The following is a 17063-nucleotide window of genomic DNA, read 5'->3' as shown; positions in this document are numbered from 1 at the left end:
TGAGAAAACAGAAAAAGATAAACTTGTTTAGCATGTTTTTTGTCTTTGATCTCCAAAAATAGTAGTAATAACCAATGAATAGAGTATAAAAGCTAAACAAGCTTGATATTCCCTAGTTCACACACACTTGCTAAAGCACCAGCTTGTTAACTTCCAACACAAGGTATGGCCTAGATCTTCAGCCTCAACATTGGAGTGGTGAGACCAAGAATCTGGCTCCAAAATAGCAGTAAGACACTTTGGACGTATTTATCATCAGTTTTATGTCAATAGAACACCATGAAGGGCTGTGGTATCACATGCACAGAAAAGTGTAGTAAGGCAGCAATTACTCAGGCATTTTGGGGGGAAAGCCTGCAAGAACAGTGCAGAAGCTGCTGACCCTGTCCCCGAAATGCTCTCTGAAGCTCCCCTGAGCAGGCAGCACTCTGCTCCCCCGTTTATGCGGGATACCGACAATTTGTCATCTGAACCTCTAGCTCCAAATTCTGTGAAAGGGCTCAATTTGAGTCTACAGCATTACCTGAGCAATTTCATTGGCTCTAAGGTCAGAAGGATGCCTTTATTTAATCTATCTCCCCATGTAACACACAGGTTTTTCGACAGAAATTCATAAAATAAGTGAATGGCAGGAAGAATGAGAATGAATCTTAGACCATTCTCACAAAATATTATGAATTTGAATTCTATTTGAAAATGACAGCCTTCCTCCATTGCTTGATATGTAAGTAGCCACACCTGAATGCCACAGGAGAGTGCTCAAGTGCTACTTTGTGCTATTCTGGTTACAGTTATCACTGAATCCATGGGGGAAATGCTCAGCATAGAAATACTCTTTGGATAAATGAATTTCTTTTTGAATGCAGACAGGATTAAGTCCCATACTTACAAATGTGCATTATTTTCAAGTGCATTACTTAAATATATGAATTTACCCACATATTAAATGTTCTGCTGGATCAGAGCCATAATGAATTTGTAGCTAATACTACAAATTAATAAGCAATACTAAAAAAACCCATATATTAATTTAGGACCTTTCAAATGTATATTTCTAGCATTTAGTAGGAGACTTGTGCCTCCACTTACGTAACAGTACGTTCTAAGAACTGCATGTTACTACCTGCACTTTTAAAGATATACAGGCTGGCCAAAGAACTGAAAGTTTCTGAATAAATACAAATTGCACCATAATATTCAAAGGCTCTTGCAGCTGCTCACACTGTACTGAAAGGCTATAAAATGTCATTGGTTCCAAATTATACCGCATTTTATCCAGTATGCTCAAGGAGAAGAAGGGGGACCAAAACCACGGGGCTTTTGACTAAAATTGGAAACATGGTGAGTCCCACTCTCCAAATTACTCCAGCCCTGCAAAGATCTACAAATTATGTCCTGAGGGTGCTGCATTCATGAGCACCTAAGGCCATGGCTGCATCCATTCTCAAGTTTTCTCCTTTTTGAGGAAACAAGAGAGAATGGGAAGCTAAGCAGGGACAATTAACCTGCTCACTCAAGTCCATATATTTGGGTACTCCTCCTCTCATGTTCCTCACCCTAAACCAGGACAAAGTGGTGGAAGAGGGATTTGGTCTGTCCCTGTGATGGCATGGTGGCACTTTGGCCATCACCAGATGTTGCTCCACATTAGCACTGGCTGGTAAGCTGCAGGCAGGTGAGCTGGGTTTGCCTGTGGGTGAGCAGGACACCTGCTTCACCTTTCCTTGGATTCACTGCCTGAAAACCTTTTGTGTTCAGGGACAGAGAGGGAAGGTGGCACAAATCACAACCTAGTGGAATTTTATGTTCTGTGGGGAGAGGATCTCACAGTAGGAAGCCAGCATGGCCCCTTCACCAGATGACAGGCAAAGTTCTGTTTTAGCTCTGTGAAGTTGGTTCAGCACCATGTGTCAAACACAACACTGCTAGGGGTGCACTCAAGTGTCTGGAGATGCTGCTTCCTCCAGCAGTGACAGCTCAGAACACAGGGCCTGGTCAGCAGGTCTCAGTCCATACACCAGTCAATGGCAATGCTGGAATTAACATTTCTAGGAAGGGAATGTGTTTCCCCTGCATACCCTTATTGGCTTAGTTGAGACTGTTACAGATTACTCCATCAAAAACTGGCCAGAGTCTGGGTTTTCTTTCTTTCAGAGGACGCTGATTTAATTGATTTTATAGAAATTTATTTGCATTGCCAAAATTATCTTTATCCAAAACCAGGAAAAAATTGTTTGAAAAGTAAGGAATTACATTTTGTTTTGCATGTAATACTTAAAGAAAAATTAAAATTTATTTTCCAATTAAAAATTAAAATTGAAAGTATGTAAAGAAGGTTTTTTCGGTATTTCCAAAGTTAACAACTTTTTTTCTACATTCCACTTTTTCAACCATTTAGGAAATATGAATGTTCTTGGAAGCTGAAGGGTCAGGATATCCTAAAAAATAGATGGTTTCCATTGCAACAAGCTCTGAAATCCCTTGAAAGCTGAGAAACAGTAGCAGCTGCAGAAGTGTCACTTTTATCACTCTCATTCTTTGGCATCAGTGCCATTAGTTCCTGACAATCATAATCTGCTCTTCCTTGGGTTTTGTAGGGAACTGAAGCACACAGGCATGAAATACAAGAGATCAGGACAGATGATTAATCTTCAGTCTTTTACAATTCCCTAAATGCTCTGTTCCTGAGGTATTTGAAAAGATTGTCACTCTTCACTTCTCCCTGTGATGATTAAAATGGAGAAGTGATAAAAATGGATGGGGGCTGGGCTGCAATTACACTTTGTCATACTAGTTTGCCAATTTTTGCCGTGGTATAAAATTCTTGGTGCAACAAGCATTTGAGACTGAAGCAAAAGGAAACATTTTTATCATCTATTCTCATCTCATATAGCAAATATATATACATACATACATATATATATATATATACCAAACACCTTGGAGCCAAGGAAACTTATTTCTCAGGACAAGAAGTGTAGAAGCCAATTATCTCAGGAAGTAGGTACTAACTGAGGGCATGTTGTATCCAATGGCTGCATAAAAGGAAAAGACATTCTCAGGCTTAACCCAAAAAAGGCTGTTAATATGGACAGAGTAGTAGGAAAAAGTCAAAACAATATTCCTCTATATTTGGGGTAGAAGAATTGGAGTTTTCAGACAGGAAGAGTAAGAATTGTTACAAACTACATAAATGGACTGACACATTCTGAAATAAGCAGCCCATGGGTAGTCTCATGTGCTGGTCAAGAAGATCCAGGTGATGACAAAAGGCAGCTGGCAAAGGCAGAGAGGGAAATCTACTCTTCCCAGGACAACTCAATGGATACCAAGGAGAGTACTGCCTCTATTTTCAAGGACTTGGTTCTATATAATGTTTGATCAATATACATGTTCTAAATTGAAAGATTAAATCAGGAATAACTGTTCAAAAATATGCAGAAGCTTTGCTCTTTCCTATTTATTTTCACACAAGTTCTCTATTCAGCAAAATGCAAACCAGACTATCACTGAGTCCTCTTAAAAGACTGCTTTTTCATTTCCTACACTTCTAAGACTTCCCCTGCAGGGCACAACACAGCCTTGCCTTCCCAGTGTCCAACTGACACAATTTTCTGCCCTTTGAGACATCATTAGTACCTCACGAGCAAAGCCTCCAGAGCAAGAAATGAAATGCCAAGCACATTTGATCAGAAAGTTTCAGCATCTCCCAGGGAGAGAACACACTACAGTAATTTGGAATAAACAAAGGCCACATCACATCCTGTGAGTCCGCACTTGCTGACAATTTCTATTCTTAGCTCTTCACCCGGAGGGCCAAAGGAGAGACAAACTCACCCTTTACCTTCACAGGGGCTTTCAGTGAAGCTGAGAAAAGGAAAGGCAGACAAGTGTGGGGCACACCACACAAGCAGGAGCTGTCCCACCATCCCGCCCAGCACCGGGCAGCTGCAGAGGCAGAAGTGTGGCAGAAACCAGAGGGTGTGAGCCAGCCTCCCTTCCCAGCTGCCCGGGGTGCCAGGGTGCTCAGTGCCTCGCAGTGCCAGCAGTGGCACCACGGTGGGCAGGCTGCTGGTAGCCCCTGAGGGGCTCCTCTGCTCCCTCCTGCAGCCTCAGCTCTGCTGCCACTGACCCGCCAGGCCCCAGACACCAGAGGAGGCCACCAGCTCTCCCTGGGGACTTTCCCACTGAAGCTGAACTAGACTGGCACGCAGTTCTGAAGGACAGCCAAACTTCCTATCAAGCTACGCCCAGCTGTTTTCTTCTCCAGGATTTGGTGCTAGTAACAGCCACCCAAATAACATTGCAGAAATATGCACATATCTGCTCTGGTATGTGTGTACGATTCCATGTTGATGTTACTACAATGTACGTTTACATGTTAATGTTACTATAAACCAATACTGAAGTTTTGTACTTCAAGCATTACAGTACCCTATATACTTTGTGAAGAATGACTACATCCCATCAGGTGAAAATTAATGCACATTTTGACAGGATAAAGATGTTACAACTTAACATTTGCAAACATTACCTGATGCATAACTCTTGTATGGCTTGACGTGTTATTAACAGTACTTTAAATGTTATGTTATTTTTTAATTTAATGATTACGCCTGAAAATAGCCCCTTTCAAATTCAGTTGCAGTAATGTCTTTAAAAGCAAGCTTTAAACTTAATTTGCTGCACATACAATTATCCAAATAAGTTGCATAGTTTAAATAAGTTCAGTTGTGCTTTGTAGCAGAACTCACAGTAATTCCTCATCTCTTAAAAATACAATTTGCAGATACGAAGTTGACAATACATTTAAGCATTTTTGTGAGTCTAGACATCAACAACGTGAGTTTTTGTCACTCTTCCACTGACTTCTGCTGTTCGTAACACCTCAACTTTACAATGATATTAGATCAGAGCATGGACATTGCATGGACACATCTGAAATAATTACAAACACAATTTTTAAAACTCCATTGTCGGGAGGAGAGAAATAAGAACTCGGGTTGGTTTGAGGTATCCAGCCCTCAGGAACATATTATGGTTGTTTGCATCAAGCTTTGTTGGTTTTATCACATGTTACATTTAGATTAAAAATAGAAGGCACAGGTGTTTTACAAGGCGCCGTAACTAAGTCAACCAACAAAACTAAATATTACATTACCAAGCCAGGGGTCTATATCTCAACAGTGACTTCTTCCAATGCATTTTCACTTGAGGAATTTATTGCTTCTGAAAAAGGGCCGGGGTATGTCTGTGCTAAGCAGTTCATTCCTTGTGCCACACTCGTGTCTCCTTGGGAACTGAAGGTAGGGCAGGATCTAGTCCGTGCATAGTTTTGTTGGGATCCAGCTTGTCCAACCATCTCACTCACAGTGTTCACCGGTGAAGCCCTCCAACTCTGTCTCAGCAGTTGTTCTTCTTTACACTTTAGGGAATACCAGGCCAGGAAAATAAAAAAGAATCCCACGAACTTGAGAGCAGCTGCCAACCCGAAGTAGACAAAACGAAACGAGGTGACATCGTATTCCCAACAAGATCCTTGTACGCCGCAATCCTGCTGCCAAAGCATGCACGTGGTGTCAATAACAGCCCCAAAATAAATTGGAGTGGGAATGTAAGCTGAAACAAAAATAGCAAGAGAAATAATGTGTGTTAGCATATTGTGGAAAACTCCTAAAGAAACTGTATGCCCCAGCCAAAGACTGTAGGTTGAACATTTTTGAGATTTCTACACTGCTCTTCTCACAAGAAATGTAAAACATGGAAAACTGGCCAGCCAATCTCCCCACCAATACTATTTACCCCACATATGAAACCTGCCACAAATGGGAGAGAATTGAAAGAAGCCAATGCAGCACCACCTTACAACACGTACTTCAATCTGCTGTCCCCAGACAGCTCTTCGTGAGCTACGTGTCCCCCCCAAAAAAATTCAATTTTGTTCTCAGGTAGACAGAAGGTGAAATACATTATCTCCATAACATTACCTGCTGAACATCCTTTGCCCATGAGCTGGGAAAGGTGCTGTTTTTAGATTAAAGTGAAAAAGCACTGAAGATCACAAAATGTTTCTGAAGATAGATGTAAGGGCTAAGACCATTAAAATTATAAATTTCCTTTTGAACAGATCTTCCCAAGAAACAGACTTTAACTTCTAAGGCAGCTAAAAATGCAGCCAGTCCAGTGAATGTTCCTGCATTTTCCAGAAATACACCTTTAAAATGAGATTGAAACATCCTCCCTCAAACAAAACTTGAAGATGCAGCATTATGGGCTTCTCTTGTTCTCTTAGAATAGACCCTGCTAGCTCTAGTCTTGTATTTCATAGTAGCTGAACACCTCAGTGTGTTCTTCATGGGCAGGATTTTAGAAATTCAAGAGCTTGAAAGAGAATGCTTTGAAAAATAAAGATTTTTAACATCTATCCATTTTTGCTTTCAAACACTTGAAAGACATTAAATAATATCAGAAGACATTAAGACATTAAGTAACAAATGCTTATTTTAAAAATTAGAAAAACTATTGTTATTGCTGAAAGCAACAGAATTCTAGTTTTGAAAGCTAAAAAATCCTTATAAAATAATATTTAGTAACTATTAAATTTTAAATACAATTTGAAACAGTAAAAATTTACCTTTTTGTGAAACTATGTTGTTCTAGGAAGTCAATAACCAAAAAAAGTAAATTAACCACATTTTCAGATGCAATCTTTTCAGAAGTTATTAATTTTAATTTATAGTTCCTAATACAGTTAGCCAAGCAATTAGTTGCAGATTTATGGCATTTTAATACTTTTATGGTGCATCTGAGCTGAACATGGCCATTATGGAAATGGTGACCTACTGTTGGACTTACCAAGAGTTCTTAATAAAACAAACTGCATTCCTAGTGCAAAGGGCCGCTCCCCATCTTCCACAGACCTAGCAGGAGAACACAAAACTCCAGTGAAGGAACAGTCATAAACCATCATCATCCTGCTATGTTCTGGCTCCACCTCATGGGTTTTTTCTCAGCTACAGAAAATCTTTGTCTAAATTTCTTGTCTTTAGCTTCTACTATCGTTAACTCCTACAGCTAGAAAAAAATACAGCCAGCCCCTCCTGGACCTGTTTATTCAAAATCTCAGTCATGCCTTTTTACCTTTTTTTACCTGTATAAGGCCTGAAGAATTTGATCCAAACACATTAAGGAAATTCAGAGAATCCACACAAAATGTTTATGGCTTGTCATGATAATTTTCTATTATTTCATTAGTCCTAATTTAGTTTTCTTAATATTTTGAGGTAAATTAGAATTCATAGATAACTAAATTGTTGAAGGCTAGACTCAGTTTTTGAATTTAACAAGTATTTGTGTAGCATAAGCCCTTTGGAGTTACTTTAAAAAAAGTATCAGTACAAACATCCAAACAGTCTCTTTAAATACCTTTTCAATTCAAGTAATACAAGATTCCTTCCAGTGGTTTCAAAGGAAAAATGTCAAGCTTACAAAGACTAAATACAAAGTAACGAAATTCCACACTACAACAACAATTTCAGCAAACCACAGATTATCTACTGATTTTGAAATATTTTTAAATCTTAATCTAAAAGTCTTAAGATTGACAGCTTGTAATGACTTGAAATACACCATAAAACACACAAAAAGCCTGCAGTCAAAGGGATGCAGCTGTGAAACAGTTTAGAAGTCAAGAAACTGAGAAATTAGAGAACCAGCTTGTGCCACATGCACAAAGCACAGTATGTGGTTTGGGACAGCAGGTGTCACTGTCCATGTGTGTGGGCCCCCGTTTTTTGTACCGAGCAGTACAAAATCCTGTTGGAGATGTCCCTTATGTACCTCACTACTGTGAAGTTCACTGCAATATTGGTCTTCATTTGTCTTTGCTAATTGCAATGCAAGGGCAATATTTTTTTTATTACTGTTATTTTACATGTGGGAAATCCAGAGACAGAAGGAATGAAGTATGAAGTCTCTGAATCACAACGGTGCTGTGCACACTATAGTTGAGGTAAGGCTGAACAGCTGGAATTCTGATGTGCCCAGCCCAGAGTGCCTGGCTTCAATGTTCCAACAGTGACCCTTACAACCATTCTGTGGATTCTTTGAAAGGCAAACTGGAAGGCAAAATTCCTCAATGTGAGAAAAGGATAATTTTAAATACTAACTTTTTTCATTTGCATTTGAAAATCCAAACCATTGCTCTAAGAAGGTTGAAAATTTTCCAGGAGTTCTCATTTTCTTCCACAATGTTTTGCTTGTTTTCTCTTTACAGCACCTTTACTGCACACTTCATGTTTCCTAAGGCAGATTATCATATTACATATTCTAAATAAAGAGTTCACCCTATCCCTGTCAGCCCTTTCACTTTTTAAGGCTACAAGGATTCTATTCACTTTTTAAGGATACTCAAGGATTCTATTGACTTTTTAAGGACACACGAGCTTCACAGGCACTGGTGATAGCGGGCATGTCAAAAATACTTAGGAAACACCTCGGAGTTCTCACCTGAGCGTCACTATGACTGCTGATGGCTGGGCACAGGCTGTTATAAGGGTTACAATGAAGAGGAATATGAGGAATGGGATGAGTGTGTTGCAGGTTCGGTCACACTTCCCAGACACAGCGTAGCCGTTCTCGTTCAGGTAGGTTTTGACAATGACCAGCCGGAGCTGACTGCGCTGGCCCACCGTGGGCGGAGTGATCACCTGGCGGCTCTGCACACAGGCACATTCTGTGTAATTTCTGACCTGCGAGAGCAAGAAAGAACATTTCCATGTGAAAAATATCTGTAAGAAAGACATTGCAAATAGACATTGTGCAACAGTCCTGTGGTACTTCTCAGCTGAGAATCTTCTGCCTTGAGCATCATTACCCCAAGCACAAGCAAAGTTACGTCTCCAAGTAATTTTAAAGCTGGCCAGGACTCTCTGTGATGAGGTTGCTTTTCCATTGCTTTATTTCTCTGAGTTTATTTTTAAAAATCTGGAACATATTTGGGGAATATTGACAAAACAATTCAATCACTTCTGACAGGGAGGCTGGAGAAAAATATTGTTTCCATTGTACTACAAAAAACGTGAGGAAACGCCTTTCAGGCAGCAGTGAAAATGCCATATTCTGCAATTCAGCAAGCTGCTGACTTTCATATTCAGGCAGTGTCTTCTGCCATGTTAATGGAAGGCCAGATCTGGCCAAAGAGCAGCAAGCTGCACTTTATGCTTCAAGCTCAGGACCTTCCACCTGGATGTGGGCGTAGATCAGACCAGAAGCAAAAACAGAAAATAAAGAGAAAACAGAGACTAAAAGAGTGAGACTGGAGGACTCACTGAGAGATCCCTGAATGGACAAACAGAATGAAATTAAGATGAAGAGACTGAAAAAAGAAGTAGCATTTCACAGGCAAACAGGACTGTGACTTGAACAAGGGGAGGAAGGGCTAGATCAGAAACAGCCTTCTTTCACACTTATGTTACTTCTATTTTCATCTGATATATGGCAAAGGGGTGTGCAGCAGATCAGTATACTCCAGTGCTACAGAAGAAACTGGCCAGGACATATGCAATGTTATAGGAAGGAGCTTTCTGTTTCAATATTTGCATTTATCAAAACTTGTACCACACAGGCACAGAATTCCAAAATCATCTTAAGATAGTGAATTTGAGCACTTAGACATCAAGACATTTCCAAATCATGCCAGTTTGTAATTTTTAATGTACACCTTTATATGCATCTATGCCACCATATAGCCTCACAACTTTCTTCCTCATGGGATTTAGCTGAACATCTTAATAATGCATCTATTTATCCAATATTTTACCTCCTATTTTCAAACGTGACTTCAGGTATTTTTTTTCCTCAGATTAAGAATATTCCACTAAAAAGATGGAAGGACTCATATTTCATTTGGATTTTTTATAACACTCACTATTACAGCTTATCTCTTTCAAAAGGAGAATCATTTATCTTCAAAACAGTTATGAAGTATTGATGTTATCTCTATTTTGTAATTAAGTAACTGAAATGGATCAAAGATTTCACAAACATGGGTGACTAATTTGAGACAACTGGAATCCTTTTGTTCAGAACATTTTCCATTATACCCAACTAAATATATTCTAAATGTAAACTTCAAATACAGATTGAGGCAGCCCATCTACAAGTGACACTTCTGTTTGTTGCTCATGTTCATCATCCAGAACATGAAGAATACAAGAATAATGACCAACGGGGAGAAGTTCTGTTTAACTGACTTGCCCAGCATCACTTAGAAACAAAACCAATGACAGATTCTGGTTTCCAAAAGTAGCACTACACTCTAACATCACATGAGTACCTGATTTCTTTCTGCAGTACCTCACCCTAAACTCTTTATTGCTTCCAAATGCAAATGCCAAATAGGAATCCTACAGAAATTAGATCTCTTTATCACACGCTCTTTATTCATCACCAGAGAAACTAAGTCTGTGTATTAAATGAGACAGACATGGCATGACAGAAGTATTAAGAGTATAGGAATAGATATATGCATAAATAAATAAATAAATAAATAAATAAAACAGGTATGAACTGTACACTGGTATCCTTTCCTCTTAGTTTGAACTTTTAAATGGTTAATTTTGAAAACACTCTATGTTATAAACTTAAATCCAAATATTATATGTTAGCAACATTTTGTGTATTATACAGTGCACTATCTCACATTTTGGTTGTTTTTAAAAGCACCATACAAAAAGGATTATTTAATCCAAAAAAGTTCCTTTTCCAAGCAATGCCAGCTCTATTCTATTCACCATTAGCTACTGAGTTAAAACTTCAGACAGCATCTTTTCTTAAATCATAAGATGCAATAGCATGTTTCACAATCTGTAGAGCACACACTCCCAGAATATCTCCCTACTAAATAAATTAATAGTGCTGGTTCAATATCAGATGAAATGCAACAAAGACCAAGCCTGTCTCAGTCCAGGTAAAATTAGATTATACAGACACTGAAATTTAACCACAGGCTCACATTGCAGGCTTTTCCAATTGATCAAAACAATTTTGTACTAAAAACCAGCAAGATAATCTAAATAAGAAAAAAAATAAAGGGAAACTAATCTGTTCTCAGTAGCATCTATGTATGAACAGGATTTTCCAGACCACTATCCAAGCAACCTCAGAAAACACAGTGCTGGACCTAACATCCTCCTGCTCCACAGGCTGGTTCATGACTGCAAACTGGGAGACTGATACTTTTTAAGGAAGCTTTCTGGAAAGCACAATCAAGGCCTAAGAAAGTCAATGTTTACATTACTTTTGTCTTTTGTTAATTATCCTTTTTTAAAGGACAGGCTGTAACAGAAGAATTTTAGAGTTCATTTTTAAGGAAACTAATATGACCATAATGCTCTGTTGATACTTAAGTCAGATTCTACTTTTCAACGGTCTTCTTGTGCCCAGTCCTGGAAACTGCCAATTTTCCATGGTTTGGTTTTACCAGCAGGATGTCCTTCTCCAGTTCAGCATAACTAGAATGTTGGGTTGTAACAAGCAATGTATGTCCAGAAAGAAAGAAAGAAAGAAAGTGGATTATAAACATCTTTAAAGTTCTTGTTACTTGAGTTTGATGACAACCTTCATTTAGCCTGAAAGAGGTTTAGAAAAAGGCCATGGGACTGCTGGAACTGTTTTACAAGAGCAGAATACATGGGCAGTCTTTACCTAGCCAGGCAAACCACAGACCTACCAGTGCACTGGTGCAGGTGCAAGAGCTACTTGGGCAAAATGATGAGGCTGACACAAACACCAATGACTTCAAACAAATCCTAACTAAATTTAAACACCAATTTAAAACACTTCCAAACCACCTGAAGAGTTAAGTAGTTCCTTCAGTTCAGAGAGGGAGTCATGAAAAGCCCCAAACTGCTCTAAAAGGTAAGACTGAGCTTGAAGAAAGACAGTTTGACATGTCTGCCTATTTTGGCAGAGAGCTGAGTTGGATGACACTGACCCAAGGAACCCCCTCCAAGCCCTGCAGGAGCAGCAGGCATGCAAGGTCAATGCCACCAAGGTCTTTGGGGTCTGTACAGGAAACACCAGCCCTTCCTATCCCATGGCATTTGCACTCACTCAGCTGGAGCATTCACTTAGTACAAATGAACTTGTGCCTCAAATTGGTGTACAACTAAAGGAAGTGGGTTGGCACCATGCAAGAGCAGCACTGCCAGTCTTTCAAATCATGGAAAGGCTCAGAGATGGACAAGGCACCTGCAGAGAACTTCTCTGAAGCTCAGAGCAGGGATGCTTGAGACAGGAACAGAGAAGTCTTCGATCTGCACAGGTCCCAAGGGGCTACTCAGGGGCTGTGTGTGGGTGGTGGGTGAAGCACTTACCCCTGTGCTGTGGTTTCCACTACTCATGCAGCCAGCTAGGCAAGGGTTAAAATATGTTATTCCATCTGATCCACAGACAGGCTTGTACTCATTAATCTTACATCCACAGTTAACATTACAGCTTCCAGTCAGATTCCTGTGGGCCATGGCAAGAGTGGGACTGAAGAAAGGAAAAAGAACATGCTAGTAGAGCACACACACAGACATCCAAATTCTCCTGTACAGAGGGAGCAAACATCCTACTCATTAACTCTGGAACTGAGAGCTGGTTATTAGATAAAGGCTGCGTTAACTCTAGGTTATATATATGACTTAAACAATATAGAACACCCAGATCATCCTTGCCATCAACTAAAAACACAATAAAATAAATAATACCAAAGTTTAAAATTTGTATCATTTTTGGCTAGGTGTGTTTTTTCCCTGATTTTTTTTTCCTCTATGAAGAGGAAAAAAACCAATTTTATTTATTTAAACATATCTATTTTATATGTCTATTCTAAGCTGCAATAATTTCTTGTTGATTACTACTGAAAGATTCAGTGACAAGATGTGAGGACTCTCCGAACTAATAGGCATTTTTTCATACATATCAACAGCTGTTCAGAAAACAATGCTTCTATGACTTACGTATTACAAATATGTGAAATTCACAGGAAGTTCTCTAGATCTGGAAGACTGCTGTCCTTTTACTAAATGTCTGTAAATGAATCACCACTCTGCTTCCCTAGACCATTCCTCAAAATGTGGCCACAGCCTAAATCCCTTATGGATTTAGGCATATTTCAAATGCTTCTTTCCCTTGAGTGAAGACAGCTTAAATACCTGCACCTACATGGCTCCCTAAAACTACACAAATCTATGTTTGGGTCTTTGAGAGCTCTGGCCAAAATGCAAACAGTAGCTTACTTCACTTCAGTAGTCCTTGAGAATTGGTAGCCATACTAATGTCTGATAATTACACTGGAATGCACAACCACTCCACGCTGGGCACTACAGTGTAATACTGAATTAACTGCTCTGTCTTGTTTGTTCTTTCTCCCAGTACTGCTCAATGGCCAGTGCTGTTTAAAACTACCTCAAGGAACCTCTGCTCTTGAGCAGATCAGTAGATATCCATGGAATTTCAGCCAGGCAGGAGCTGAACAGAATCTGGATTGGGTTTGTGGCTGCATCCTCAAGATCCTGTACACATGCTCACAGACTGCCACCCCTGCCCTCACAAGGGCTGCTGCTGGCTTGTCCTCGTGTCTGTGATGCGTGGGCAAGGCCAGTGTGAAGATAAACAACTAGCAGCTGACTTACTGCATCCCAGCTACCCCAGGAACCACAAGGAATGTTCTTCTGGTCCCATCTTCTACCCCTGACTAGCCCAGAGGCTTGGCTCAGGAGCCATACTGCACACAGTGACTGTCACCCTGTCACCCATGCTGTGTGTCACCTCACCTCCTGTCATTAGTGGCACTCAGCAGCATGACTGTGCTCAGAGCATTCCACTTGACTGGTTTTCTTGTATTTATACACCACTATTTGCTTTTGCTGAATATGCTTGTCTTGCCAGCTGTGCACTTCTGTAGACAATTAAATATTACTAAGTAGCTTTCAAATATTTATTGACTGTCTACTGATCACACAAATCAGGTTCACAAATTTAGCTCCTGGAGCTCCTTTACACTTTATGGTCTAGCTGGATGCTAACCAAAGCCTTTCTGAGTGTTTTGTTTCTTGCTCTATAAACAAACAAGGTACACTTTTAGAAACAAGTTGCAGCTTGAGCAGGAAGTCAAATATCCAGGACTGGTAGTGGTTCTGTCACCTTCTCAGCTATCAGCTGAAATTTGTCACATTATATCCTGCTGGATTTCAGCAAGCAGTCGGCAGCAACACATCATGTAGCAATGGGCAGCTTTTTCCAGTAATGTCTCAACAGAACTTTTTCTCCAATGGAAAAGAAACACCAAATCATCAAAACATTCCTCGGGAACATTCAGATTTCAGCAGCACAGTGACAAAAGCTTTTCACACCAACAGAAGAGGCAGCATTTTTGGAGTTTCATGAAATCCTAGTCAGCCTGCTGAGCTGGATGCCCCAGATGCCTGAATACTCAGCATAAGAAGAGACTCCACAACCTGCCTGGGAGACGCTGGTACCGTGCTCCTGTTGACAACAGGGCTTTACACACTGCACAGGACCAGGGACAGCCCACGCTGCCAGGAAAGGCACAGCTCTTGTTCCAATCTCCACCCTCTCTCACCCTGCAGCACAAATTCTTCTGATCTCTTATCCCTCCACCACCTGAAACCCTTCTCAGGAACAGATGGGTAGGGCTGTTCCACAGGCAGGAGAACCGACTCCTCATCTTACTCTGCTTGCATAGCTAACTCACTTCAGCTGCACTGCTGAACATTACCATGACACAGGGGTTAGGAAATCAGCTTTAAAAAAACGGTGAAAGAAATCAGGCATGCAAGAAATGAGAAGCATGAAATGGGAAACTGAACTGAGATCACTGTGATAATTTAATCTCAGGCGCATTTTTTTGTTTCTCCTGGAAGACAACTTAAGTTCACAGATACACAAAACAAATATGCTCAAATTAATAAGAAGTTACTGCAAGCTCTGTCTCTCCAGTTTTCACCACCTTTTGTCCTCAGCTTATCACTGTAAGGCTTATTTGGAGAATTCTTTTTGTTGCTTAGAGCAAATACCTTGCACGCAGAGAGGTTTGCACACAAAATCATCTATTAACTGCATTACCAGAAGTTCATTATCAGACAGTTGTAAGAGGCTCATGCTTTAATCTTCATTACCTTCACTCTTCACTCACTGTTCACTCCTCTTTCAGTGGTGGGAAACAAATGAAGGAGTTTCAGTGCTGGGGACATGAAGCCTCTACTAACATGTATCTGTGTAACCCCATTTTCATCATATGGCATCAACCACACAGCACATACTACAAGAGATTTCTTGAACACTTACTTCAGGAAGGAATCACTTTTTCTTGAGGGTATGCATTTTTCTGAAAGTAAGCTGAACCAAAGCACTCTACTGATCCTGACTTCTGGCACTGGAAGGCAGCCTACTCTCCACAAAGGAAAACAAAGCATTTATCCCTGAATTACAGCACAGAACATCACAGATTTACCTGCAGCAGCCACTAAGAGCAGGTTCTTAGGGAAATTGCACCAAAGCTAGTACATTCGGCTCATGAGCTGATCTGTGGGAAAAGCTGCCTACTCTCAATGCAGCAGCTGCTGTAGAAACATGGGATGTCTGAGAAAGAGCTGATCTGCTTGTTTCAGCAGTGCAGATACCGCCAACTTGCAACACTGCTGCACCTGAGCTGCTAAGGACACCAGTCACACAAACAGAAACCAGCCCCAAATGACAGCACTTCCTGAACAATTCTTTCAATTACAAAAACATTGCTCCCTCCATTAACAAGATTCAACTGCAAGTTTGCTAAACATGTGCTGGGACAAAACCCAGAACCCCATCTGCCAAATTGCATTTGTTCACTTCTCAGGGAGACTGTTCTGTGTCTCCATGACACAATGCTAGTAAAGCTGATAAAGAGAAGACCTTTATTAGTTGTGACTAACAATGCAAAGGACTCTAGTTTCTAACATTTTTTTCTAAAACATGTTTTTCTCTCCAACTATTACTCCAGGGAAGGTTTGTGATATAGGAGTAAAGTGAGAAAAGGGAAAATACTAAGTGAGATTTATTGCCTGAGTTTTTTGAGCTGTGACCTGTTATTTCACATACTCAGGCTTGGACAGAAACATCACTGTACTGGCAGTCAATGAGCATAGATTGAGTAAAAAAAAGGGGACCCTCTTCCCACAGGGTTACAATTTAAATGAAATGCAGATGTAAAAAAAGAAGTCAAACTATATTTTGGTAACATCTAAACAAGTAACTGATTTTGCACATGGTTTTATTGATATCACTGTAGTAACCTACAGGACCAAGGAAATACAAAGGGAAGGAGATAACCTCACCACGTAGTTTCTATAGTCTTAATATTTGACTATAGGATAAAAAGGATTATCTTAATTTGATAGCAGTATTTTTGGTTTGGTATTGAAGGACATTCTCATGGCAGAGATCTGCAGTCTCCTTGTTGGCAAGCAGCTGGAATTGCAGCAATGATGCAATTTTTGTGTAGCTGTCAAACAAGGGACCCTCTCACTGTGTTAGCTGGACTCCTTCTTTGTTGTTATTGTTCTGATCCAATTAGTCACTGCTTTCAAGTTAAGGGATACCACTGACTGATTGGACTGAAATAGATACAAGAATAACAGAAACACACACTGTTGATACAAGAGGAAAAATGTAAGTATTTTTATGTGAAATACCTCATTAAGCCAATTGCACACTTTAACTAAACTTTACTTGCACCAAAACAACATAAAGCAATCAAAGAGTCTATGCTGAGTCATTACATATCAGAAATGTGAGAGATGGAACTGAACTAATCCAGGAATCTGTCACTGTGAGTAACCTCACCATGGAGCTGCCTTATACGACAATACATGCAAGAGACAGGTCTGAAAAAACCCAAATCTCTGCTATTTCCCTTTTGTTCAGTACTGGCGAGGCCGCACCTGCAGTGCTGGGCTCAGTTCTGGGCTCCTCAGTAAAAGACAGACATGGATGTACCTGAGAGAGACCAGTGAAAG

At 40.1% G+C, this 17063-nt stretch overlaps 1 protein-coding gene across 1 annotated transcript in view; it reads right to left on the bottom strand.

Moving 5' to 3' along the window:
* Positions 1-2936: 2936 nt before the first annotated feature.
* Positions 2937-17063, bottom strand: part of SLCO5A1 (solute carrier organic anion transporter family member 5A1) — a 67554-nt gene continuing 53427 nt past the window's right edge. Inside the window, exons 6-9 of the mRNA XM_054285000.1 lie at positions 12378-12537; positions 8509-8750; positions 6856-6920; positions 2937-5619 (exon numbers count right to left, since the gene is read on the bottom strand). Of these exons, the coding sequence (XP_054140975.1) occupies positions 5174-5619; positions 6856-6920; positions 8509-8750; positions 12378-12537 (913 nt within the window). The 3' untranslated portion in view covers positions 2937-5173. The remainder of the gene's footprint in view (positions 5620-6855; positions 6921-8508; positions 8751-12377; positions 12538-17063) is intronic.

This window comes from Melozone crissalis, unplaced genomic scaffold (assembly GCF_028551555.1).
Source record: "Melozone crissalis strain CALT ecotype California unplaced genomic scaffold, PUWL_Pcris_2 ptg000042l_1, whole genome shotgun sequence".
NCBI lineage: Eukaryota > Metazoa > Chordata > Aves > Passeriformes > Passerellidae > Melozone > Melozone crissalis.
Note: the sequence above shows the minus strand (reverse complement) of the source record. Positions and strands in the feature narration are given on the sequence as shown.